Consider the following 27,134-nt stretch of genomic DNA (forward strand, 5'->3'; position numbering starts at 1 on the left):
CTTCATGCATAATATGCATGGAGGTAAAAAAACCTGTGTGCAGCAGCCCTCCAATATTTACCTGAGCCCCATCCCAATCCAGCAAAGTTTACAAGAACAGTGGCTCTGTGGAGACTCTGCCTCCTCTTTGGCCGAGACAGCAGCAGGGGCCATTGCCTCCTGCTACTGTCAATCGCAGCCGGTGAGGAGAGGGAGCAGTGGCTTGGAAACTAGCCTGTTTGGGTGCCCCCATAGCAAGCTGCTTGTTATGGGAGGCATTCTTCAGAAGGGAGGGGCCAGGAGCACAGACCGGGCTCCCGAAAAAAATCAGGGCTGCTCTGTGCAAATCGCTGCACAGATTTTCCCAGGCCTGCGCAGGGCTAGGATACACAGCGAAGATCCTGTTAGCAAAACATCACCAGACAAAACATAGTAAATCATAAATTTCACAAAACCGCTGCTTGGCTCACGTAAAATTGGTAAGAGAGACTGGCAATGCATACCCATAAAACAGTCACCACATGGTCCTCCCACTCCGAATCTCAAATAAAAAGAAAGAGAGGCACATCATATCAGAGGTTAACACAGCCACAGCTAAAGATGTCATTAAACGTTACGGGGAGTAATCAGAGAGGGGTCCTCAATCCAACCTGCCCTCACTTTGGTGATATTTTTTTGGGCAACCACGATTACTGTAGGTGGCTTGGTAAAAAGGTAACGCAGAATTCACCAAGTGCTTCCAAAAATGAATAGTTAAAGGTAAGGACTTTTTCCAATGTAATATGATGGCTTTCCGGGCATAAAACAGGAGAAGACTAAGGCTGCGTACACACGATCGGTTAAACCGATGAGAATGGTCTGATGGACCGTTTTTATCGGTCCAAACCGATCATGTGTGGGCGCCATCGGTTATTTATCCTTAAAAAAAAGCCAACTTGTTTTAAATTTAACCGATGGATTCCTAACCGATAGAAAAAAAAACGATCGTTAGTAGGCACGACGATCGGTTAAAAATCCACGCATGCTCAGAATCAAGTCGACGCATGCTTGGAAGCATTGAACTTCGTTTTTTTCAGCACGTCGTTGTGTTTTATGTCACCGCGTTCTGACACAATCGTTTTTTTAACTGATGGTGTGTAGACACGACTGACCATCAGTCAGCTTCATCGGTTAACTGATGAAAACGGTCCATCAGACCGGTTTCATCGGATGGAACGATCGTGTGTACAGGGCTTAAGGAGTGCCAGTTCTACGTTATTGGAAACCAGGTTTTTTACTATGCCAAGCAGGCAAATTTTAGGTAAGGGAGAAAAGGTGGTGTGAGCGACAGCATTTACAACATTTACAACATTGCTCAAGTATTGAGTGATGGGTGGGCAAGTCCAGAAAATATGTGAAAAGTCCCCCAGTAAATGATCACATTGCCAACAGGAGGAAGAGTTTGCTGGGCTAAATTTTTTTGGTGGAGCCTGTGTGGGGTGAAATTGATCAATTGATCCTCCCTTCTAGATTGTAAGCTCTAACGAGCAGGGCCCTCTGATCCCTCCTGTATTGAATTGTATTGTAACTGTACTGTCTTCCCTGTAAAGCGCTGCGCAAACTGTTGGCACTATATAAATCCTCTATAATAATAATAATCTCTGATGGAGACAAGTTGTCTGAATGGCTTGTCCCAGAGTTCTTCCCAATCTTCCTGTTCCAAGTCGGAGATATCCATTTGCTATTTTTGGCTGAGGTTGGAGAGTTTAGGGGTAGTAAATGATAGGAGAAGCTAATACAATGCAGAGGTTGGCATAGAGAGGCAATTTTCCTGAAGTAGAGATTCCAGTGCCCACTGTAAGAATGTAATACCACCCTGAGGAAATTGAGATCTAAAGCAATGCGCAACCTGCATATATATAAAGTAGTAGTGGGAAGGAAGCCCGTACTTTGCACTGAGATTAGCAAACGAGAGGAGGTGGCACCCTTTCTACTATATCATTAATGGATTTTATGCTGTGTTATGCCCAAACCTGTGCATCAGGAATAGAAAAGAAATGCGGCGGGGATGGATTATTCCATAGTAGGGTGTTCATGGAAAGGAGGGGCTGGAGAGCAGAGTCCAGTAGAAGCTCCAAGGTCTAAGCGTGGTATGCATGGACAGTGTTAGAGGATATGGGGCCCATTCCCCCAGAATAGGAGCAGTTAAGGGGCTTTCAGTGAACGGAGGATCGCCACTTACAATATAAGCTGTGAAGCCAAAAAATATTTGTGGAGATCTGGCATGCTAAAGCCTTGTTGGAGGGGGGGGGGGGTCTGTTTGGCAAAGTAAATTTGTAGCATGGGGATTGAGGTCCCCAAAAGAAAACATGTTTTTTTGTTTTTTTTTAAACAGTCTTTAATATCAATTCAAATGTAAACCCTAAGGCCCCTTTCACACTAGGCTCCCGCCACCTCAGTGGGAGATCTCTCCTCAGATCTCCGCTGAGCCGGCGGATGACAAGTCCCTCTCTGCTCACTGAGCGGGGAGGGGCTTGTGCAGCGCCGCTGTCTCCTATGGAGAGATCTGATGAAAACGGACAGCATTTCACCTGATCCGATCCACCATGGACGGATGTGGACGTATCGCCATCCGTCTGATTTTGGCAGATCAGATCGGGTCGGATGTCAGCGGACATGTCTCCGCTGACATCGGACGCTCCATAGGCATGCATGGAGCGGCCGTTCAGGTCCGCCGTCAAAACTGACAGGCGGACTTGAACAATCCGACCGCGTGAAAGTGGCCTAAGTCTACAGGCCCCAACAAATATATAAGAGCTAAACAAAATATGATATACTGTTTTTTATACCTTTCAGGAAAAGCCAAATCCAGATTTGTATTTCAATGATACAAATCTAACAGTTCTGGTGACAGACCTGTTTGCTGCAGGAATGGAGACAACTTCCACCACTCTCCGCTGGGGCCTCCTGCTGATGATGAAATACCCAGAAATACAAGGTAAGCGATTCATTTTGTGTGTTTTTTTTTCTTTTTCCCCAATCTATTTTCCCCAATCTTTTCCAGTCATGACAATTCTCTGATAACTACTTAGACCACAGGTGGCAAACACAATGCCCGCGGGCCGAATCCAGCCCTCCAGGCCATTTCACGTGGCCCTTGCACCTCTCCTGCAGCTGCAGGAGAGCTCCAACCCTCCTCTGGTCCTCCTCCAGACCCTTACTTTCTGCTTTCAAGCAATGCATTCAGCTTCTTTCCAGCAGCAGCATAAGGAAAGGGGGGTGCACTGTGATGTAAGGGAGAGTGGGGGACTACACTTCTGATGGTGGGGGTGGCTCTTGACATCTAATGTAAGGGGAGGGGATGCGCTGGACAACTGGCTCTTTTGAGAACAATCATAATGCTGATGCGGCCTACGATCAAATTGAGTTTGACACCCCTGGCTTAGACCATATGACTGGTATAAATGTAATTTGTTCTTGAGGCATGCCACCTGATCATCAATAGGAACATTACTCACTGCCACTACCTAGAGCTCTAGAGCTAATGCCGCGTACACACGATCATTTTTCGGCATGAAAAAAAACAACGTTTTTAAAAACGTAATTTAAAATGATCATGTGTGGGCTTCACATCATTTTCCGGCTTCTAAAAAATGACAAAAACAAAATTCGAACATGCTGCATTTTTTAACGTTGTTTTAAAAAAATTTGTTTTTCGGGTTGTAAAAAATTATCGTGTGTGGGCTAAAACGACGTTATAAACATAAAAAGTTATGAGACGGGAGCGCTCGTTCAGGTAAAACTACCGTTCATAATGGAGTAAGCACCATCATCACGCTGTAACAGACAGAAAAGCGCAAATCATCTTTTACTAACACGGAATCAGCTAAAGCAGCCCAAAGGCGAATAGAACTTGCCCTTTAGAGTGCCGTCATACGTGTTGTACGTCACCGCGCTTTGTTCATAATTTTTTTTAAACAATGGTATGTGGGCAACGTCGTTTTTAATGATGAAGTTGGAAAAACGTCGTTTTTTGGACATGCTGAAAAACAAAGTTTTTTTTTCATGCCGAAAAATGATCGTGTGTACGCGGCATGACACTTTAAAGCACAAGTCAGGAGGGATAGCTTCCACATTTTTATCTGGACAGGTTGTAATTAAAGTTAACCCTAGGAGACAGGGGGGTCCATTTATAGTGAATAGGGCTCATGCACACAGGATGCTTTTACAGCTGCTGTTGGGGGCATCTGACATTTTTATTACTGCCTCTAGATGCCCCTCTATGTTAGTTTGGAGGTATAAGTGTTTGGGGCAGTAGAAAGAAAACAACAGCCTGTGCATCCAGAAGCAGGGGCTGTTTAGCTGTAAGAACATGAAATGCCAAAAAACGCTGCTAAACGCGGGTAAATGCTGTAACAAGCTGTTAGCCGCTTTTGCAGTTTTTAGATGTTTTTACAATATAAGGAGTATTTTTACTGTAAAACCCCCAAAAATGTTTTTTAAATGTCCTGTATGCATGAGGCCTAAAACACAAGTCAGGTGGGATATTTTCCATCTTTTTAGCTGGACAGGTTGTAATTAAAGTTAACCATAGTAGACAAGGGGAGCCATTTATAGTGAAAGCCTATAGCCACCAAAATGCTGCCGAGATGTTTTATTTAATTAGTAAGAAGCTTGAGAATGACAGGATATAGTTTAAAGGAAAAAAAAAACTGAAATAATCCAGTGCGCCTTTCTTTCAATACCAGAAAATGTTCAGAAGGAAATTGAAAAAGTAATTGGTTCTGGAGAGCCTTGCCCGATACATCGAAAACAAATGCCGTATACGGATGCAGTTATCCATGAAATCCAAAGGTTTGCCAATATCGTGCCAACAAATGTTCCACATGCCACTACCCAAGATGTGACTTTCAAAGAATTCTTTATACCAAAAGTAAGCATTATATTTTATCCTTCATTCATTACTAGATTATAAATTATGAAGGGCATTTGTTAACAACTCATGGACAACTCCTAAAATGAGTGTAGCGACCTCCCGGACTTCTAGAGGTCTGATGGTGACCTCAAGAGTTAAAGGGGTTGTAAAGGTACAATTTATTTTTCCTAAATAGCTTCCTTTCCTTTAGTGCAGTCGTCCTTCACTTACCTCATTCTTCGATTTTGCTTTTAAATGTCCTTATTTCGTCTGAGAAATCCTCACTTCCTGTTCTTCTGTCTGTAACTCCACACAGTAATGCAAGGCTTTCTTCCTGGTGTGGATTGTCGTGCTCGCCCCCTCCCTTGTACTACAGGAGAGTCAGGACGCCCACTAACACACAGGTCCTTTCTCTATCTGCAATGTAGAGAGCGTCCTGACTCTCCTGTAGTCCAAGGGAGGGGGGCGAGCATGACACTCCGCACCAGGGAGAAAGCCTCACATTACTGTGTGGATTTACAGACAGAAGAACAGGAAGTGAGGATTTCTCAGAAGAAATAAGGAAATCGAAGGATGAGGTAAGTGAAGGAGGGCTGCACTAAGGTAAAGGAAGCTATATAAGGGAACAAAAATTGTACCTTTACAACCCCTTTAAGGAGAGCTGACATCCTTCCTGTGGGTTAACAGGCATGGTGGGTGTAACGCAAGATGAAAATGATAAGCGCCAGTAACTTTTTGAATGTGAAAAAGATAATTTTTTTTCAATATTTGTATTGAAATATATGAGAAAATCATGAACAATTCACAAAGAGAAAACATATTGTCATCTAGAGCGGGGAAGGCCTGCTCCAATATCGTTACATAAATGAAAACAACTGAGTAATAAACAGAGCAATGTGAAATACCGTATTTTCTGGTGTATAAGACAACCTTTTACACCGGAATTACACAGCCAAAAACAGGGGATCGTCTTATACGCCGGGTGAAGAGGCCGCAAGGTTGATGTCAGCCCACCGGGTGCTCGATAATACTGTGTACAAACAGTATGCACCACTCAGCCAGTCCCTAAGCGGTCCAAATACTAAATACATGTAGCTTTACAGAGCACCTGGCAGACTGCGGCCTCTTCGTTTTTGAACAAAGGTATTACAAGGTATGAACAAGGGAGGGTCATCTTAAATGGTGAATAGAGCACAAAACCACAGTTTCTCAATTCTCAACTCAATATTAGGGGGTCGTCTTATATGCCAAGCCGCCTTATACGTCGGCAAATACAGTAATGTGAATAAGCGAACAAGAGATTTATTGTCTCTTAACAAGAACTGTGGGAGAGCGGGTTAGGGCGAGGACACCCTTAGGTAGATGTAATGGTAATTGGCAGACTCCGATACACTATAGGTAGCCAGCTATACAGGGAAAGGCCTCCCGCCGGATGCCACATCTGTATGGGTGGGACCGCTGTCTTCTATGGAAACTGAACTTGCAACAGTCACTAAAGGTAGTCGCACATAACTCTTGGTAACACAGTGTCACGATCAGGCGTCGGGCTTGAAGACCAATTGCAATAGCAGTTGAAGACAGGTATACAGACAGTCACTTCTGGCAGATGACACGGGCTCACCTGAGGTGCGGAGTCTAAGCGCTAACCGGTAAAGATGGATTTTGCTGCGTGTTAGCACCAGGTCGCGGTCCTCAGGATCACACCACCAGGAGGTGAGCAAGCCCGGGTCCAGTAGCAGATAAGCAGACAAGGATGAAACAGCAGCATGGTCAGTAAACAAGCCAAGGGATCAATCACGAGTGGCTGCAGATTAGGATCAAACAGAATAGTAGTCAAAGAACAGGCAGAGGGTCAAACACGGGGGGTTACAGATTGGGATCAGGCAGATGAGTAGTCCAGGGACAGGCCGAGGGTCAAACACGGGTAGTTGCAGATTGGGATCAGGCAGTTGAGTAGTCCAGGAACAGGCAGAGGGTCAAACACAGGTGGTTGCAGGTACAAATGGCAGCAGAGCAGATAAATAGCGAGGCACTGGCTGGGAAGGCATAATAACCTGGCAAAGAGGAAGTGCTGAGACAAGGCTTATATAGGAAGTTCATGGGAGGAGCAAGGGGTTCAAGGTTCAAGGCAATCAAGACACCAAGCAGAGTAGTCTAATGGATCAGCTAGGTCTATCCAGCACATCAGACAGGGAGCTGTCCAACATCCCAGGCAGCTCAATGGGAAGAGTTAATGCCAGACACAGAAGAGGTCCCAGGTTCAAGCCAAGGTCCTGACACACAGAATAGTTCTTCTCTTACTGTCCGGCAGAACCTTCGCAACTTGGTTGGACTCCAATCTTGCAGTCCCAACTCCACGCTGCTTCTCCTGCTCCTGGATAGGCCTCAGGCAGCCTAGCAGTCAGGTGTCCCTGGGATAGGCCTCTGGCTTTCGGCCTAGCAACCTGGGGCGACATAACACAGTTTCACCTAGACAGCCATCCAGGTGGCACAAAACACTGATCACCTGACACTGCTGCCAATTGGCTGAGACACCCCATCCATTCATAATCTGACCTTGCTATGCCTTTGTCTATCTAATGTCACCAGCCACAGTGCCACCTAGTGACAGAAGAGAAAGGGTGCAGCAATTCCAGAATTAGAGAGGAATTGGTGGATTTTCTAACAATTAGCCAGGACAATTATTACCTGGCAAACTAAATTTGTTAGCAACCCTGCCTAAACACAAAATGTTGTTACCCAAATGGAAAGAAAAAACACTGAAAGTTGCCAGGTCAATTATCTATTTATTTATTTATATATATATATATATATATATATATATATATATATATATATATATATATATATATATATATATATATATATATATATATATAATGTGTATAAATAAATAAATAAATAGATAATTGACCTGGCAACTTTCAGTGCTTTTTCTTTCCATTATATATATATATATATATATATATATATATATATATATATATATATATGTTCCCATGTTCCAGTTGTGATACCTGCCTGCTTTTCAACTATCTTTTTTATCTGCCTGCCCTGACCTGTATATTGTGTGACCATGATCATGCCTGCTGATTTTGTATTGTGTAGAAGAAAGAAAGGGTCCGCACACTGGAACAAGAAGTTTGCTTGACAGGAATATTTATTGTGGCATGCCAGACAGGTGATACAGGACCAACGTTGTGAACAAGCACGGTATATCCGTGTGAATCAATAACTTTGGCCCTGTATCATCTGTCTGACATGCGACAATATAGATTCCTGTCAACTTTGCGTTCCTGCCACTTTCTTTCTTCTATACAATCCAGTTGCAGGGGTGAGCACCTGAAGGGATATTGCACCTGGTTGGCCTGAGCGGTGCATGCTTTGTGTTGTGAACTTTTGATTTTGTATTGTGCTTTGTTTCTACCTACTGTCAGCTGTTGCTGTTTCGAGTGTAACTGAGGACTGCAACCTGGGAGCTATCTGCAGCAAAGCCTATCATCCCGTTTGGAACACCAGGGCCTTCGGAGGGCTGAGGCACAAGGTCAAAGGAACCGATATTCATTTGTAATTGGGCTGGGGCCATTACCGATCATATGCAAGAACCCCAGCCAGGCGATTAGATGCTGGAGGCAGCCCTATTGAAATGAATGGAACACTGATAGTTCCTGCAGCTAATAATTGCCACTCACATGTAATTGCTCATAGAGTTATCACTTGTAAGTGATTGTTTCTGGATGCGGACCAGGGGCGTTGCTAGATGCCAAAAAGACCAGGGGCTTCAGCCCGAAGCCAAGCCAGCACCGAGGGGGGGGGGGATTGCGGACGCGGCCGGTGACCTACCTGACACATACCCAGACCTACGTGAGTGTGTGTATGTGTCAGTACACACTGACATAACCTGCATACTCTAACACTGACCTGTCCTGACTACACTGACCTGACCTGCATACACTACACTGACCTGACTACACTGACCTGACTACATTGACCTGCATTGCATACACTGACCTGACCTGCATACACTACACTGGCCTGACCTGCAATGCATAGACTGGCCTGACCTGCATAGCATACACTGACCTGACCTGCATACACTGACCTACATACATACACAACCACTGACGTCACCTACCTCAGCCGTGATGTGCCCGTCATAGCGATGGAGCCAAGGAGGAGAGGAGAGCCACCGAGCAGGGAGTGGGGATGTGGCGTGGCGGGCAGCTGTGTTGCCAGAGGAGAGGAGGCTCAGTCAGCCAGAGGAGAGGAGGCTCAGGAGCCATGGAGAGCCTCCGAACCGAGCGGGGATGTCGCATTGCACGCCGGGCGGCATTGTAATTCCCGCCTTCTAAGCTTGCAGCGCCTATGATGGACATCACACGTCCCGCGTTCCCGGATTGGACCAGTGGGATGTCCATCATAGGCGCTGCAGGCTCCAGAAGGCGGGACCTGCTCTGTCACTCGGCGGTGTTCGGAAACAAAATGGTCCCTGCTCGGCGGCACTTGGGGCTATTTATTAAATGCTCTATGGCCAAGACTTGGGGCTTTTCATCGACCCATTCGGGGCTCCAGCCTCCCCAGCCCACCCCTAACAATGCCCCTGAATGCGGACTAAGCCTGTTGTTTCAGTTTCAGAAAACTGATGTAAAATTGAGTCAGATCTCTGACACTTTTCTGCAACTCACTCAGTTGTTGACCCCCACACCTACTGTTTAGCTGTCGGCTCAAGCCTTTGTGCCTGCCCCTGTCGTGAGCCTTGTATCTGCATCAACACCTCATTACTATAGGTTCTGTTTCCTGCTCTGTACTCTGGGGACCCCCAGCTCTGCCAAGGTTTTATTTAACAAGTTCCAAGTACATTTGAATTACTCCCAGAAACTTTCCTCTACGTTATCTCCTTGCTATCCAGACGAGCACTTGCCCAGGCCTCCCAACTTCTTGAGATGGATCACCTGCAGTATATGATTATAAGCTGTTCCTAAAAAATTTAGGAAGGTTTTGTGTTTAACCTTGTTGTGCTTCATAGCGTCAATATTTTTCCAGCTATATCAGAGATTCCAAGAAGCTGGACATATATACTGTATGGCCCAGATTCACGTACAGCGGCGTATCTTTGTGCGGGCGTAGCGCATCTCATATGCGCTACGCCGACGTAACATAGAGAGGCAAGGCCAGTATACTAAGTTACGGTAGCGTAGCGTAAATGGGCCGGCGTAAGCCCACCTAATTCAAAGTAGGCAGGTAGTGGGCGTGATGTATTGAAATGAAGCGAGACCCCATGTAAATGAAGGGCCAAACAAACGGCGCATGTGCGCGCATGCTCAGAATCACGTTGCATATACTCCCTAAGATACGACGGCACAATGCCTTCGACGTGAACGTAACCTACGCCCAGCCCCATTCACGTACGACTTACGCAAACAACGTAAAATCCGACGGCTGTTCCGACGTCCATACCCTAACATGACTTACCCCTGCTTTATGAGGCTTAACTTTACGCCGGACGTACGCCTTACGTAAACGGCGTCGATTACAGCGACGGACGTAAGTACGTTCGTGAATCGGCGTATCTAGGTCATTTACATATTCGACGAGTAAATCAATGGAAGCGCCCCTTGCGGCCAGCGTAAATATGCGCCCAACATACGACGGCGTAGGAGACTTACGTCGGTCGTATCAAGCCAAAATTCAGGCGTATCTTGTTTGCTGAATAAGGCGCATAGATACGACGGCGCATCCGTGGACTTACGCGGCGTATCAGAAGATACGTTGGCGTAAGTCCTTTCTGAATCTGGGCCCACATGTTTGCAATCAGCAAGCCTGTCTGTGAACTAATCAGTCATAGATTGCCAGATCACAGCGTGACATGGGGTCACCTCTCCACAATATATATATATATATATATATATATATATATATATATATAATATATATATATATATATATTAACACAGTATCTCACAAAAGTGAGTACACCGCTCACATTTTTGCACATATTTTATTATATCTTTTCATGTGACAACACTACAGAAACTACACTTTGCTACAATGTAAAGTAGTGAATGTACAGCTTGTATAACAGTGTAAATTTGCTGTCCCCTCAAAATAACTAATAGCCATTGACGTCTAAACTGCTGGCAACAAAGTGAGTACACCCCTAGGTTAAAATGTCCAAATTGGGCCCATATTGTGTCAATATTTTGTGTGGCCTCCATTATTTTCCAGCACTGCCTTAACCCTCTTGGGCATGAAGTTCACCAGAGCTTCACAGGTTGCCACTGGAGTCCTCTTCCACTCCTCCATGACCACATCACAGAGCTGGTGAATGTTTGAGACCTTGCGCTCCTCCACCTAGGGTTTAGGTTTGGAGACATGCTTGGCCAGTCCACCCTCAGCTTTAGCAAGGCAGTGGTCATCTTGAAGGTGTGTTTGGGGTCGTTATCATGTTGGAATACTTCCCTGCAGCCCAGTCACTAAAGGGAGGGGGATCATGCTCTGCTTCAGTATGTCACAGTACATGTTGGTATTCATGGTTCCCTCAATGAACTGTAGCTCCCCAGTGCCGGCAGCACTCATGCAGCCCCAGATTGTTTGATTACCTGCAGGTAGCATACATTTTTACTAAATTAGATTTGCAGGGCACTTGCAAATTCATTTGCTTTAAAGAAGTTGATGAATGAAGGATTGCCTTAAGACTTGAGATGACCATTTTTAATACTTAGTCATGTTGTTTGGTCTCTGCCATTCTCAAGCCATCTTCCAAGATTTCGTTAACAATGTCTTCAGAGACTTTGGTAAATATGTGTCATGCTACATCTAGACAGGATACTAATTTTCTCTCTCCAGATCTGCATTCTTATGATGGGCATGGGTTATTTAGTCTCTGCCCAGGGCATGGATCTATATGAAGTACAATCCTGAATTGGCCTCTACATCAAAAATAATGCTGAGATTCCTATGCTGCGAAGAGCGATCGCACATTCCGACAACAAAACCGTGGATTTTTTTCCGATGGATGTTGGCTCAAACTTGTCTTGCATACACACGGTCACACAAAATGTTGTCGGAACGTCAAGAACGCGGTGAAGTACAACACGTATGACGAGCCGAGAAAAATTATGTTCAAAAGCCAGTGCGGCTCTTCTGCTTGATTCCGAGCATGTGTGGAATTTTGTGTGTTGGAATTGTATACACATGCTCGGAATTTGCTCGGAATTGTGTACACATGCTCTGAATTTCCGACAACAAATTTGTTGTCGGAAAATTTGAGAACCAGCTCTCAAATTTTTGTTGTCAGAAATTCCGACAGTAAATGTCCTACACATGGTCGGAATTTCCGACAACAAGCTCCCATCAAACATTTGTTGTCGGAAATTCCGAGCGTGTGTATGTGTGACTTTGCTAATTATTATCACCAGTTTACTAATGATTACTTCACTGTAGTAGCTCCCATTACCACCCAAACCAAGAAGAGGAAACAGCTGAAGAATTTTATCTCTAGAAGTACATTGGAACCTCGGATTACGAGCATAATCCGTTTCAGGAGAATGCTCGTAATCCAAAGTACTCGCATATCAAAGCGAGTTTCCCCATTGAAGTCAATGGAAACAAAAATAATTTGTTCCGCGTTGACTTTAATGGGATGCAACACCGCATGCAGCCAGAGGCGGGGGGGGGGCACTGGAAAGCTTTGGAAATGTCCGAAAAGGCCCGAGGACACTTCGGCTGACCTCGGCAAACCTCAGAAAGATTCCTACCTGAGATTTGCATAGGTCAGCCGTGATGTCCTCTGGCCTTTCTGTGCATTTACGAACGGCGATGATCGGCTGTGATCTGCGACGTTTGGCTCTGCTCAGCTCTGCTCGGCTCCGGCACCCCCCACCTCAGGCTAAAAGCGGTACTGCACACCGCTTTGGCCTGAATCATGTTCGTTTTGCAAACCAAGTCACGATTTTTTTAAATACAGTGCTGGTATTGCGAAAACACTCGTTAACCGGTTTACTCCCAATCCGAGGTTCCACTGTAGATACGAAAGACTCCATGTTTCTTGGATGTGGTTATCACTGTAGGCGATGGAGTGATTATTTTGCAATGGAATTCGCAGGGACTGTGCAAAACTTTTCGATTTATTTCTTGCAACTACTGGTGTTACACAGAGAAACAAAATGTATCTAATTTGTTGAATGCATGTCCCATCAGCACGCAAAGTAAAATCCTCAGATAATCTGATAAGGCCTTGCTTCCCGTTCCTATTTGTGAAACATATTGAACCCATATTTCAATGAACTTTATAACTGACCTCTTTTTTTACGTGTGCATTGCTAAGCTACTTCCATCACTTCTCATGTCTCTGAATGCTGTATCGCCATATTGATGATTGCTGGCAACATCTTAGTATTGATTCTTTATTACGTTGTGCACTCTGTATGCAAGAGATAGCTAGGAGTTTATAGTGGGTATGTCTGAGAATAGATCTCCTGCATTACAAACAGGTGAAAAAAATGGTTCCCAGGTCTCCAGATTACTTATAAAAGGGAGAAGTTTGACTGAGATACTAAAGCAATGTGTAGATAAAAATAATAAAATACTGAGTAGTTTTGCTTTGACTTGAGCGCACGTTGAACAGACCAATGAACTTATAACAACTGCTACTTATGATCCATCTAAATGTTTTGCCTATCTATTCTTTTCAGGGAACTCAAGTTATTCCATTACTGTATTCTGTTCTACGGGACAAAGAGTACTTTGAGAAGCCGGAAGAGTTTTACCCTCAGCATTTTCTAGACTCAGAGGGAAAACTTGTTAACAACGATGCTTTTATACCATTTTCTGCAGGTAAGTAAATCAAAGGGGAGAACATCTATATTGTCACAAGTGTGTCGTAGGTAGGGATCAGCCGAACACCCCCCCGGTTCGGTTTGCAGCAGAACATGCAAACAGGCAAAAAATTAGTTTGAACATGCGAACACTGTACACACGAGAGGATATCCGCTGGCATCGGTCCGCCAGACCGTTTCCAGCGGATAAATCCTCTGGCGGATTTGGATCTGATGGCTGTACACACCATCAGATCGAAAACCGCGCGGAATACATCCGCGGTGAAGTGTCGCACCGTCGCCGCGACAATGACGCGGCCACGTGCGCGCCGCTGGAAGGTAATTACGACGCATGTGAGGGAGGGGAGCGGACGGACTGATCTGGTGAGTCTGTACAGACGTCCGGATCAGTCCGCTGGACTGGATTCCAGCGGATAGATTTCTTAGCATGCTAAGAAATTTTTATCCGCTGGGAATCCGTCGGCTGGATTTTTATCCGCCGAGAAATGTCTGCTCGAACGTACACACGACCGGATCTATCTGCTGGAACTGATCCACGGATCAATCCCAGCGGATAGATCCGGTCGTCTGTACGAGGCCTTAAAGTCTATGGGACACAAACATGAAAAATCAAAATTGCTAAATTTTAAAGGTTAATGTACGAGTTATTGTCATAAAAAGTGTTTGGTAACCCGGGTCCTGCCCCAGAGCACATGTGTCAATGCAAAAACAAGTTTTAAAAACGGCCGTTTTTTCGGGAGCAGTGATTTTAATAATGCTTAAAGTGAAACAATGAAAGTGAAATATTCATTTAAATTTCATACCTGGGGGGGTGTCTATAGTATGCCTGTAAAGTAGTGCAGTAGTCATGGCCCCCCCCAGTCCATTACCAGGCCCTTTGGGTCTGGTATGAATATTAAGGTGAACCCCGAACCAAAAAAATAAAATGTGTGGGGGTCCCCCCAAATTATATTACCAGGCCCTTCAGGTCTGGTATGGATATTATTAGGGGAACCCTGTGCCAAATTAAAAAAAGAATGGTGTAGGGGTCCCCCTCAAAATCCAAGTATCCATACCAGACTTTTATCCGAGCATGCAACCTAGCAAGCTGCAGGAAAAGGGGGGGGGCGAGAGAGCTATTAAGACATGCTTCCCCACTGCCCTTTTAAAGGTTTGGGCGAAACATCTATACATGTGCTGTGCTGCTGTCCTAGCTTATTATTGTTGCATTGGGTATTCATCTTACCTGCACCATACGCCTACATCTGCTTGTCTATGGCCAGCATGAAATTAAAGAAATTGCTGTAACAGTTACTGTATATGTACTATGCATCGATTTGCACAAAGTGTTGGAAACTCTTTATCCATAAAGACTGTTGGGGACAGAAAAAGTTCTGTAAGTATCGGTTGGGGGAGTGCAAACCCCGCTGGGGCTCTATAAAATGTAATGCGCAAACCCCCACAATGCAAAGGTTGAAGAAATGACACATGCAGAGGTCCCCAACTGGACCTAGAGCAGTGGTTCTCAACCTTCCTAGTGCCGTGACCCCTTGATAAAATTGCTGTAACAGTTACTGTATATGTACTATGCATCGATTTGCACAAAGTGTTGGAAACTCTTTATCCATAAAGACTATTGGGGACAGAAAAAGTTCTGTAAGTATCGGTTGGGGGAGTGCAAAACCCCGCTGGGGCTCTATAAAATGTAATGCGCAAACCCCCACAATGCAAAGGTTGAAGAAATGACACATGCAGAGGTCCCCAACTGGACCTAGAGCAGTGGTTCTCAACCTTCCTAGTGCCGTGACCCCTTGATAAAATTTCCCAAGTTGTGGGGACCCCTAACAGTAAAATTATTTTCGTATCGTGGGTTGTCAACGCCCGGGGCAAGACAAATAATTTTCACCCCTAACCCACAGACATTTAGCTCTCCCTGAGTCCCTTCCACTTGTACAGTATTAAAACCCCTTATGGTACATTTTCAGATGTACTACTCTCTTTGTTCTTCTTTCTTTGCCTTTTATCTCTCTCTATCCAAATTTCTTGTTTTTTTCCCCCATCCCTCTCTCTATCCATCTTTCTCTCCCTTTTTCTTTGTTCCACCCCTCTTTTCCTCTCCCTTCCATGTATTCTTTATTTTTATTCTTTCTCTTACTCCTTTGTGGGATGGTGGGATGAGTGGATTAGGTGCTCTTGAACAAGGTCATCTGCTGATCTGGGAACTGTTGTGAGGGCTTTTAATGGCAACTATAATCACAGGTAGTGTTACTCACTGTGCCCCCGACTTAGTGGCATCTTGTAGCAGTGGCACCTATGCCGGAATCAGGAGATAGGGTCTCCTCCAGCCCCTCCCACTTCACATTCCTCACTAGTCAGCTGACCTCTAGCCTCTTCCCCCCCACCCATGCCGTGAACTGAGTGGGCGGCTGCAAAGAGGCTGAGTGGGAGGCCACGGGGCTTCAGGGACAGCCCAGCTGGGCGGCCACAAAAAGGTAGGGAGAGTGGTGCGGGCTTCAAGAACAGCCCAGGATTCGGGGACCCCTGGCAAATCATAATTTGACCCCGAGGGGGTCCCGACCCCCAGGTTGAGAACCACTGACCTAGAGGAACACAGAAATGGAAAGTTGTCTGTCCTACAGCTATAAAAATCAATATTGTTCTTCATTATTTTAATAATGATTTTTTACTTTATTTCTTTTCAAAGGTAAGAGAAGTTGTGCTGGAGAGACACTGGCTAAAATGGAACTGTTCATCTTCTTTACAACACTGCTACAACACTTCACCTTTCAGGCTCCACCTGGAGAAAAACTGGACCTCACAGGCGCTGTTGGCTTCACAACCCCTCCACTGAAGCATGAGATCTGTGCAATTTCTCGCAATTAATGCAAACTGGCAGTAAATATATGAATAGTAATTGTGGACTGGGTTTAATCTTTTCTGAAAGAGAATCTGTTTTTTGATTTATAGAATTGTAGTTGAGAGCTCCTGTATGAAGATCAAAGGTCCTTTCAGATTGGTGAAAGCTGTATGTTTATAAATAAAACTGAACAAGATGAAATAAATTAACGAAGGAGAACAATTACATAATAAGACTGATAAGTATTAATATAGGATAATGAATGAAACATAAATCTATAAATCACTTGTTGTGGAGATAAGGTCTGACAACTCAACACCATTTGGAGGGAGTGGGGAAGTCATATTGCACACAGCACCATCTTTGTTTTTCCAAAACTCACTGATAACAAAAGCTGTCAGATTTAAATCTGATGTCTGTGCTAGCATTCAGAGAATGTAACATGATGAGCAAAACAACCAGCTTACACTGGAACTAAACCCATTCATTTAACTAACCAAAACATTCAAGGCATTCCATGATAACTGTCAATGGCCCAGATTCTGAAAGGACTTACGACGGCGCAGCGCCATGTACGCCGTCGTAAGTCCTAATCCGAGCCATCGCATCTATGCGTCTGATTCATAGAATCAGTTACGCATAGATATCCATAAGATCCGACAGGCGTAAGTCTGTTACGCCGTCGGATCGTAACTGCATTTTTCCGCTGGCCGCTAGGGGCGTGTAAGCTGATTTACGCGTCGAAATATGTAAATCAGCTAGATACGCAAATTCACGAACGTACGCCCGGCCGACGCAGTAAAGTTACGATGTTTACATTAGGCTTTTCCCGGTGTATAGTTGCCTCTGCTATATGAGGCATACGTGCGGCGTACCAATGTTAAGTTTGGCCGTCGGTCCCGCTTCGAAATTGAAAAAGTTACGTAGTTTGCGTAAGTCGTCCGTGAATGGGGATGGACGTCATTTACGTTCACGTTGAAACCAATGACGTCCTTGTGGCGTACTTTGGAGCAACGCACACTGGGAAATTCCACGGACGACGCATGCGCCGTTCGGGAAAAAACGTCAATCACGTCGGGTCACAGTAGATTTACATAAAACACGCCCCTCTGATCCAAATTTGAATTAGGCGGGCTTACGCCGGCCGATTTACGCTGCGCCGCCGCAACTTACGAAGCAAGTGCTTTGAGAATACAGCACTTGCCCGTCTAAGTTGCGGAGCCGTAATGTAAATCGGATACGTTACGCCGCCGCAAAGATACGCCATTCTACGAGAATCTGGACCAATGTTTCTTGAGCTCTCAAGTGAGCTGTGAAGCCATAAAATGTCTGGTGTGATAAGTGATCACAGGTGCAGCACCATGACAACTGTTGATCAAACAAAGGCTAAAATGGCAGCTTCCTTGGATGTAAAAGATTGGAGAGTTTAGTTCCACTTCAAGGCACAGTGACACAGAGCAGAGCAGCTAGAATGGAACCAAGCCAAAACCTGGTTTATATTTCATAATACAGGCTGTGATAGACATTGCATTTGTAAAACCTGTAATGTAAAAAAAGAAGCAGTAAACACTCAGAATCTAGTAAAAAAACTGTACTGGAGGTAAAATTCAATAACGCACAACTAGCCTGACAACCCAACTGAGTAAACTCAACAGTTGGTCTTGAGTGCACTGACAGTGTCTGTCTTGAGGGGCGGAATACGGCATTTCCTGCTCTTTCCCTACTCATCTGGAACCTCTACCTGCTGCTAATTACTGCCCCTGACAGACTGGGGGACTTTTCCTGCTCTACCCACATGCGAAACACGCACCAAGCCTGGGGGCCAGAATCTTAAATTGACCTTATCCAAGATGACCACTAGACTCAAATAGGGAACCAGCATTCAGTTGGATAACTCCCCCAGTGACCCAGGAAACCATAGAGGAATGATGTTTGTCTTGACTTCCACTCCTTCTGCAATGCAGCTTTGGTTGTTTGCCACCTACAGTGCAGAAAGTAGACTGCATATGCCTAAAAATTGAACATATTTCTTCTTTTTTAGTGATATATGCATCCAATTTATATCATAATTGGTCTCTATCAAATTGGAATTTTATTCTGTGCGATAATATCTTGGTTGTTGACTGGTAAAACCTCTCAGATGGAATCAGTTGAATTGAGAAAAGCTGGGATTAAAGGTGTGTCTACTGAGCATCATAAAATCTCCAGCTTCTCTAGCACATCATCCAGATCCTTTTATGGGTTATATCATTTCTATAAACACCCTCTCCAGGGCCCAGAGAAGACAGCTGCATCTGCATCTCTATAGCTCTCACTTACAGTACTATTGGAACTGTGAAGAAATGTTAAGAGTAATTTTTAAGGGCCAGTGACTCTGATATATCAGATTGGACTTACTCTGAAAATGGATTGGATTCTGCACTAAACTAAAGACTAGACAAACTTTGCTTAGGCAATATTTACTTGAAATCCCTCTTCTTTGAATGTTGCTTATTGTCTGTTTTGTAATATATTTTCTGTAAATATTTTCTTGAAGGTTTTTTCCTTTTATTTTCATTAAAATTATATTTTTAAATTGTTAAAGCCTAAGTGTAGTGATAAAAACAGTAACATCAGCACAAGGGACACAACCTACAAGCAGTAGTGTGGTCCTTGTGCTGCTTCCTCTTTGTTAAGTTGAAATGTTCCTCTGTCCATGCCCATCCCCACCACTACAATCTTTTGGTGTGGTGATGGTTAATGCAACTATGGGGCTGTCAAAGGCTGTCATCAAGAAAGCCAGCTATGACCACCCTTTCTGCCTAGCTGCTTCATTCACAAACATGGTACTACAGCATCTATGAATGAAACAGGGTCTAAGAATGGAGGATGGGCAGATGATTGAAAAGTCCACCCCCTCCATTCATTTGTTACATTCAAACTACTGTTTGTGTATTAAGGGTTACATGCAAACAGCTATGTGGTCACTATTTTTGTTGGCATCCCAGGATGTTTGTGTCACAGATGTGGACCCTCCTCCTCAAGTCACTCTACAGGTACTTGTAGATGTGGAGGAGGGTTGGTGATGGGAAACTGAAGTGAGAGAAAGACTTGAGGCATAGGACAGCTGAAGGTAGGAATTAGGCTGGGTACACAATACCATTGCAGGTTGGATACAAACTGGGTTTAACCTAGAACAGTATTTAACAACTCTTGTAGCTCAAGGAGTGATAGACATGTAGCGCCTGTGTACTTTTCAGTACAGGTGCTATGTCAAATTTAGTTGGGGAATGAGAGAGTTAGAAATAATACCACTCTAAAAACTGCTGATCCCTTGGCTTTACTTCCGTCCCACAGAACCAAATAGTGCTGGCTATGCACAGGTACATTTGATAGAAGGTCCTGGACTGCCGCACTCCTTAAAACGATGTCTTTATTTGTACAAATAAAATCCAAAAACAACCAAAGCAATACAGTCAAAACATGATGAACAGCAAGAAAAAGGTGGCTGACATGTTTCACATCAATTGGCGTCCTTTTTTTCCCCACAAATAGAGCTTTCTTTTGGTGGTATTTGATCACCTCTGCGTTTTTTATTTTTTGCGCTTTATACAAAAATAGAACTTTTTGCTGTAAAAAAATATCCCCAAAAATATCTAAAAAAAAATGTTTCCTCAGTTTAGGCCGATAGGTATTCTTGTACATATTTTTTGGAAAAAAAATCGCAATAAGCGTTTATTGATTGGTTTGCGCAAAATTTATAGCGTCTACAAAATAGGGCATAGTTTTATGGCATTTTTATTAATATTTTTTTTTTACTAGTAATGGCAGTGATCAGCAATTGTCATCAGTACTGCGACCTAATGGCGGACACATCGGACACTTTTGACACATTTTTGGGACCATTGGCATTTTTTTAGCGATCAGTGCTATAAAAATGCATTGATTACTATAAAAATGCCACTGGCAGGGAAGGGGTTAACACTAGGGGGCGAGGAAGGGGTTAAGTATGTTCCCTGGGTGTGTTCTAACTGAAGGGGAGGTGGGACTGACTTGGGGAAATGACTGATCGCTGTTCATACATTGTATGAACAGACGATCAGGCATTTCTCCCCCTGACAGGACCGGGATCTGTGTGTTTACACACACAGCTCCCGCTTCTCGCTCTGTAACGAGTGATCGCGGGTGCCCGGTGGTGATCGCGCCCGCCGAGCACACGCGTCGGGACGCGCCTCCTATTGGCTGATTCGCGAGATGACGTAATATTATGTGATCTCGCGCAGCCAAGCCGACCTGCCGCCGTAAAACTTTTTAGGGCGGCTGGTCGGCTAGCGGTTAATGACCTGAAAACGGTCTCATACTGATGTAGCGTTTTTGCAAGAAACTCATTTTAAGGCGAACAGACTCCCTTTCCTTCAGAACAGATGTTTTCCTTGTGTACATCATGCCTCCAATCAGGAAGCAAAATCTAAAGGTGTCTCCATTCTGATCTCAAGTTTGGTCTTTCATTGACAGATGCTCTCATACAAATGGACGTTAACTTTTTCTTAACGGCTATATTGGTGACATTAAGATGACATTAGCTACCATATATACACCAATTACTCACCAAGACTCTATTCTTCTTAAAATTATTTTAAAATTGGTGGAGTTCGCGGAAGGAAAATTGATCTTCAGTGGGGAATTTTAATATTCCATTAGATCCTAGAGTAGACTCATCTTCTGGTACTTCCTCTGTCCCTACCGGCTCCAGGAAACGAGTCCTGGAAACATTACATGACTTGCAGTTAGTTTATGCCTGGAGTATCTTGCACACGGGAAAGAGATTATACCTTTTTTTTTTACCCTCACCAACTATATTCTCATATATGCACTTGGACCCCATCTCATGACTCCATTCCGGAACCCCCAAACCCCAGGAGAGGAAAGATACAATGAAGCACACGCACGTACCCGTGGAGTGGTGGAACGCACATTTGGCCTCCTGAAGTCCAGTTTCCGATGCCTGGATAAGTCTGGGGGGACCCTGTTGTATTCCCCAAGCTTTGTGTGCCAGATCGGTGCATGTTGTATTCTGCACAACTTCGCCATGAGAAAGGGCCTGCAGATTGACATACGTGATGACCTGACCCCCGACCCACGCAATCCCCCCTAACCAACTCTACCCGGTCTGCTGAGGGAAGAGCAGTCAGGGGTTGTCTCGTGGAACGCCTCTTTGCACGTTAAACACACACATTCATCATGTCACAATGAGAATGCACGCATGCACACCACTGTGGTCCCTAGCTCACACACCCCACATCCACCAAAAATTGGATTAGACCCAAGGATACCGCACGGTACTTGGGAGCAGCAACGCCACGCCAAGGCTCCAATTATGTCGCTGTACATTCATACACCTTTCACTCGGCAGAGGGTGACACCCCTTTGCCAGCAGGAGTGACACCCCCCCCCATTCACACACCAGTCACACAGTAGTTTACACTCCTCACCGTGTGTAGGGACTACAAATAAAACAAGAACACTCAAACTTTGAGCATAAATATAAAATAAACAAGCTCATAATCTGAGAATAAAAATAAAAGAAACAAGCTCATAAACTGAGCAAAAATCTAAAAAAAAATCATATTCTGAGCCACAGAAAAATATTCATTTTTTTCTTTTGCCCAGGCTGGTGCCACGGGTGCCCCGGCTCTGGCTCCTCAGTTGGTGTGGTGGAGCCAGGGGTGGGGATGGAGGGGGGAGGAGCATCATCCCCTACTTGCTCACTCCTGGCAGGTGGTGCCTGCCTGCCCTCCATGGCGTTGGCCAGGCGGGTGAGAACAGAGTTCGTCTGTGCCAGCATCCGAAGCTGCCGGGTGGTATTCTGCTGCTGGTGCCGCCGGGTAAGTCTCCCCTCCTCACGCACAAAGCAGCAGTGTTGGCCTCTACCGCCCCTGCCAACCTGCTCACCTCTGCTGTGAGCAATGCTGTGGCGGCCTGCTGCTCCACTATGCAGATGACCATCGCCACACTATTTGAGCTTACTTCCTGCAGGCTCTCAGAATTTTTCTTGCCCAGCTCCGCATGCAGGGTGAAGGCCTGCTGCACTGATGAGGAGGAGGAGGCCAGGCTGTCCGCCACCCGCCTCAAGTCTCCCACCATGGCCCCTATATGGCGGGTCTTCCGGCCCTGCTCCTCCTGCAGCCCTTCATGGAGGCCTGAGGGTACACCCCTCGTTTTATAAAGAGCCTTCCTGGGAGGAGAGGCTGGGGCCCGTACTGAGGGAGAAGACGGGGAGGGGGCTGCCCTGGAGGGGGCGACACTGGTGGGAGGGACACTGGAGGGGGCCACACTGGAGGGAGGGACACTGGTGGGAGGGACACTGGAGGGGCTTGCCCTGGAGGGGGATGACATGATGGTCGGGGAGGTGGTGGGGAGTTCAGGGATGGTGGGATCCTCCTCAAGGTAGATGGAGTCCTCCTGGTGGAGGTCAATCGACTCCTCCACAACAAGCTCCATAGATGGCCTATGGGCGCTCTCCTCCACCAACATGCCCAGGATCTCCATGGGGGCCGACTGGACCACATGATGTTCTGGGGATGTTGTGGGTCGCCCTGCAGCCGACGACGGCCCAGCTACATCCTCAACATCTGTGGAGGACACAAAAAAACACATGTTGGTGGAGCCACACACTTGTCACATGTTCCCTTCTACCCCCTCCCATGATACACACAAAATAGGAGATAAAACACACTTACCTGTCCCCAAGTCCCCAACAGTGGAGTCATATCCTGGGACGCCCTCCACCTGCTCCTTCGCCAAACATTGCGCAATAACCTCCTCCTCCGCAGTTAAACGCAATGGGCAGGCTGGTCCTCCTCTTGTGCCCCTGGCATGTTTTCGGATTATGATTAATTTGTCACGGACCCGACGCCGCATATCATTCAGTTTTTTCTGAATATCCTCCCATGTCCTCTCTTCATTCCCAAGGACATTGATGTCCAGGGTGATGGTTTCATATATTGCCTTCCTTTGGGCCGTGCTGTTTTTTTTTCGCTGGGCACCATGCAGGGCGGCGTCATACTTGGTCAGTGCCGCCAACATGACCTCCATCTCCGCTGCATTGAAATTGTGTTTCCTCTTTTTCACCCTCTGAGGAGGTGCCATTACAAATTTTTGGCAAAATTACCTTGCTCGGGGGGGGGGTGAAAAAAGCAGGATGTAATTTTGCGCTGGACGTGCGCATGTCTGCCCCTATTTATGTGCTCAGCGTAAGCAGGTGGGCCGGCGTATCCTAGGAAGTAGGACGGACGTAGTTGCGCGCATGTGCACATGGGAGCGACCGATCTGCGCATGCTCCGTCGAGGATACGCCGGGCGTAAGCCACTGCTGAACGGTCAGCCCATCATTTGCATAGGGGCACACCCACTTTCACTTGCGCCCTCAAATTTACCTTACGCCGGCGCAAAGTAACGCGAAAAGGCATCCTGAATCATGTGGTAACCTCACATGATTACGCCGGCGTAGCGCATATGAACTACGCTGCGCATGCATAAGGATGCGCATATCTACCTGAATCTACCCCAGTGTCTTTTTGAATACGGATGCAGAGAAGGCCTTTGATAGGGTAAACTGTACTTTTATGTTGGCAGTTTTAAAACATATGGGTATAGGGGATCAGATGCTTCAGTGGATTGCTAGTGTTTGTTCTGCCCCACAGGCCTTGGTTAAGATAAACGGGGTGTTTTCAGAGCCATTTTTATTTCAAATTTCAGGGTTGTCCTCTCTCACCCTTGTTATTTGCCCTTACGTTAGAGCCGTTTTTGAATAAAATCTGGCTAAACCCTGATATTTCAGGGATACTAGTAGGGGATCTGAACCATAAGGTTTCAGCCTATGCAGATGATTTGCCTTTTTCTATGTCCAATCTGCACGTATCATTGCCTAATCTTGCCCCCTCCACATCAATGTGCCCCCTTACATTAGGTTGCCCCTCCTTCTTACATCAGCGTACCCCCTCCAAATCAATCTGCCCTACCACATCAGTTCTCCCCTCCTCCTTACATCAGCGTGCCCCCCTACATCAGTTTGCCCAATTCCTTACATCAGTGCGCCCCCGCCTTACATCAATGTGCCCCCCTTATATTAGTTGTCCCCTCCTCTTTACATCAGTGTGCCCCCCCTACATCAATGTGCCCCCTTTTTATATACGTGTTTACCCTTCTTACGTCAGTGTACCCCCCTTACATGGGTCTGCCCTCCTTAAATCAATGTGCCCTTGCGCCCCCCTTGCACCAACTATAATTAGGCAACTGAGTCACTTGTTGTGAATTCATATGAAAGGTTTTAGGTATGTTTGACTTGTTGCTTGCAAACCATTGCATAATGTTTTGTATTTCACTTTTTCAATACATGCGAACAAGGTTTCCCAGGATTGAAGACTGTTACACTATAGCCTCGTGACTTGGGTGACCCCGCCCCACCTCGTGTCAGGACCCAAGTCCCCAAACACTTTTTATGACAATAACGTGCATATTAACCTTTAAAATCAGCACTTTTGATTTTTCCCATAGACTTTTAAAGGGTGTTCTGCGGCTTTTTGAATTTGCCCTGAACACCCCACATTGTTCACTGTTCGCCGAACGGGTGAACAGCCAATTTTCGAGTCGAACTCATGTTCGATCGAACATAAAACTCATCTCTACTGAAAACAAGGATATCCCATACAAGGGGGCTCAATTTGCTGACCACCTAGAAAATTAATTTTCTATCTGTCTATTTATCAGTGTGCCCCCATTTTACGTCAGTGTACCCCTCTTCTTACGTCAGTGTGCCCCCCTTACATGGGCCTGCCCCCCTTACATCAGTGTGCCTATGCGACCGCTTTAGTTATATAGTTATGCCACTGAGTCACTGTTTATCTTGTTAAGAATTCATATGCAAGGTTTTAGGTATGTTTGTACAGCTCTCACATGACACTTGTTTCTTGCAAACCATTGCATAATGTTTTTGACTTTTTCAATATATGTGGGCAAGGCTTTCTTGGATTGGGGGTTATTGCACTATATGTTAATGAATTTCAAAGGGCAATGTTTATTACTTCAGCTGAAGACTGACTGAGAATAAGGTTTACACTACAATCCTAATATGTGTAGCACTATCCCCAAAGAAGCTTCTGGTTTGTTTTGGGTGGCATGTTACCTCTGTGACTCAGGGAAGCTCCGATGACAGCAGGCATCAGATGGACTCCAACTGTAGACATCGGAGGCCTCAATCTCTCGAACGGCTTTGGGGGCACAGACATGTTGCACAATCCTATCTCGTGGGTGGGCAATCACTCTGTCCTTTGGCGCCAAACTCACCCTACATCTCATGCAGGTGTGGGTAACTCCTCCCACTTTGAGTTCTTTTCTGGGCACATTGCAGACTCACGTCACTCCGCTGCACGTGCGGCTAGACTTTCACTACCTGAAGTTAACTCCTTCCTCACCGCACAGTCCAACACCACGACAATTCCTGTCTCTCAATGGCAGAATAAAATTACACAGTTCCGTTGTCAGAGGCAACAGCCTATCAAGGACGAGCCCCCACGTGTAGCACTACCTCCGAAGGAGCTGCTGGTTTGTTTTGGGTGACATGTTACCTCTGTGACTTCGCCGTCTAGGGTAGTTGATGAGAGTTGTAGTAATGGAATGTCCACACAGCAGGTGTTCTTTTCTTGTGCTTTTATTTACCCAACAAGGTAAAACAGTTGAACTTGGTGAAGAATAGAGGAATAGCAGAAATGGAGAACACAGATTCAGGTGTATGTAAAAGGGAAACAGTCCTGCTTCCAACGACAAACTTTCACTTTGCCACTCCAGCCGGAATAGGTATAGCGCACCTGGACAGGCCTCTCTCACAAACCTGGCAGCCAGAATGACACTCGAACTTGGAGTTAAGTCTCTGCCACAGACCCTCCCAATGGTTGCAGAACATGGTGGTCTAGAGTCCTCTTGACTGGACTTAACACCTGGATCTCCTTCAGGTAGTTTAGATTAGGTTACCGACTGACAGGCAACCAACATCCAGCCTCTCAGTGTCCGGTTCCCTTGGTCCCCGATTGATGGTCAGGCCCCTACTGGAACACCAGCCTCTCTTGGCACTCCTCAGGCAGACTCTCCACCGAACAGCTTCCTCCAACAGGACGGACAGCCCAGGACCTCTTTAGATGGGGGACCCAGTCGATTACTGAGTCCCAAGCGATAGATCAGATGCTCTGGGCCAACGTTGTCCCGAAGCTAGGATCTCTGCGTAGCACGTGCACCCCGGCCCGGGAGGCCATTTCCCGGGGCGCCGTGGAATGGCTACCCTGAAGGTGGGCGCCACACAAGGAAAAGACTCAGGAAGATGGCGTTTGCCCCATAAATACCCCTCCCCAGCATGCACAGTGAGGAAGCCTCCTCCTGATAGGCTGCTGGAAAAAAGTATGCAGTCCTTGACCCCACTGCTGCCACCTGCCAACCTGGGGTGGGGATGGGGCTGCACCCCAAGAACAACAGCATGAGCCCACAGCACAGCCAAGCTGGGACAGAAGCTCCAAATTTGAACTAATTTCACTAGCACCGGTTCTGAAAAGTAACCAGGC

At 45.7% G+C, this 27,134-nt stretch overlaps 2 protein-coding genes across 4 annotated transcripts in view; both read left to right on the top strand.

The window, feature by feature from the left end:
* Positions 1-16,771, top strand: part of LOC120936227 (cytochrome P450 2K1-like) — a 51,581-nt gene extending 34,810 nt beyond the window's left edge. For all 3 annotated transcript variants that reach the window (XM_040348425.1, XM_040348427.1, XM_040348426.1), the window contains exons 7-10: positions 2,815-2,956; positions 4,707-4,891; positions 13,567-13,708; positions 16,394-16,771. In XM_040348425.1, the coding sequence (XP_040204359.1) occupies positions 2,815-2,956; positions 4,707-4,891; positions 13,567-13,708; positions 16,394-16,572 (648 nt within the window). In that variant the 3' untranslated portion in view covers positions 16,573-16,771. The remainder of the gene's footprint in view (positions 1-2,814; positions 2,957-4,706; positions 4,892-13,566; positions 13,709-16,393) is intronic.
* The window catches only part of LOC120936226 (cytochrome P450 2K1-like), a 139,604-nt gene that overhangs the window by 23,568 nt on the left and 88,902 nt on the right, over positions 1-27,134 (top strand). The window lies entirely within an intron of this gene.

The sequence above is a fragment of the Rana temporaria genome, chromosome 4 (genome assembly GCF_905171775.1).
Source record: "Rana temporaria chromosome 4, aRanTem1.1, whole genome shotgun sequence".
NCBI classification, from domain to species: Eukaryota; Metazoa; Chordata; class Amphibia; order Anura; family Ranidae; genus Rana; species Rana temporaria.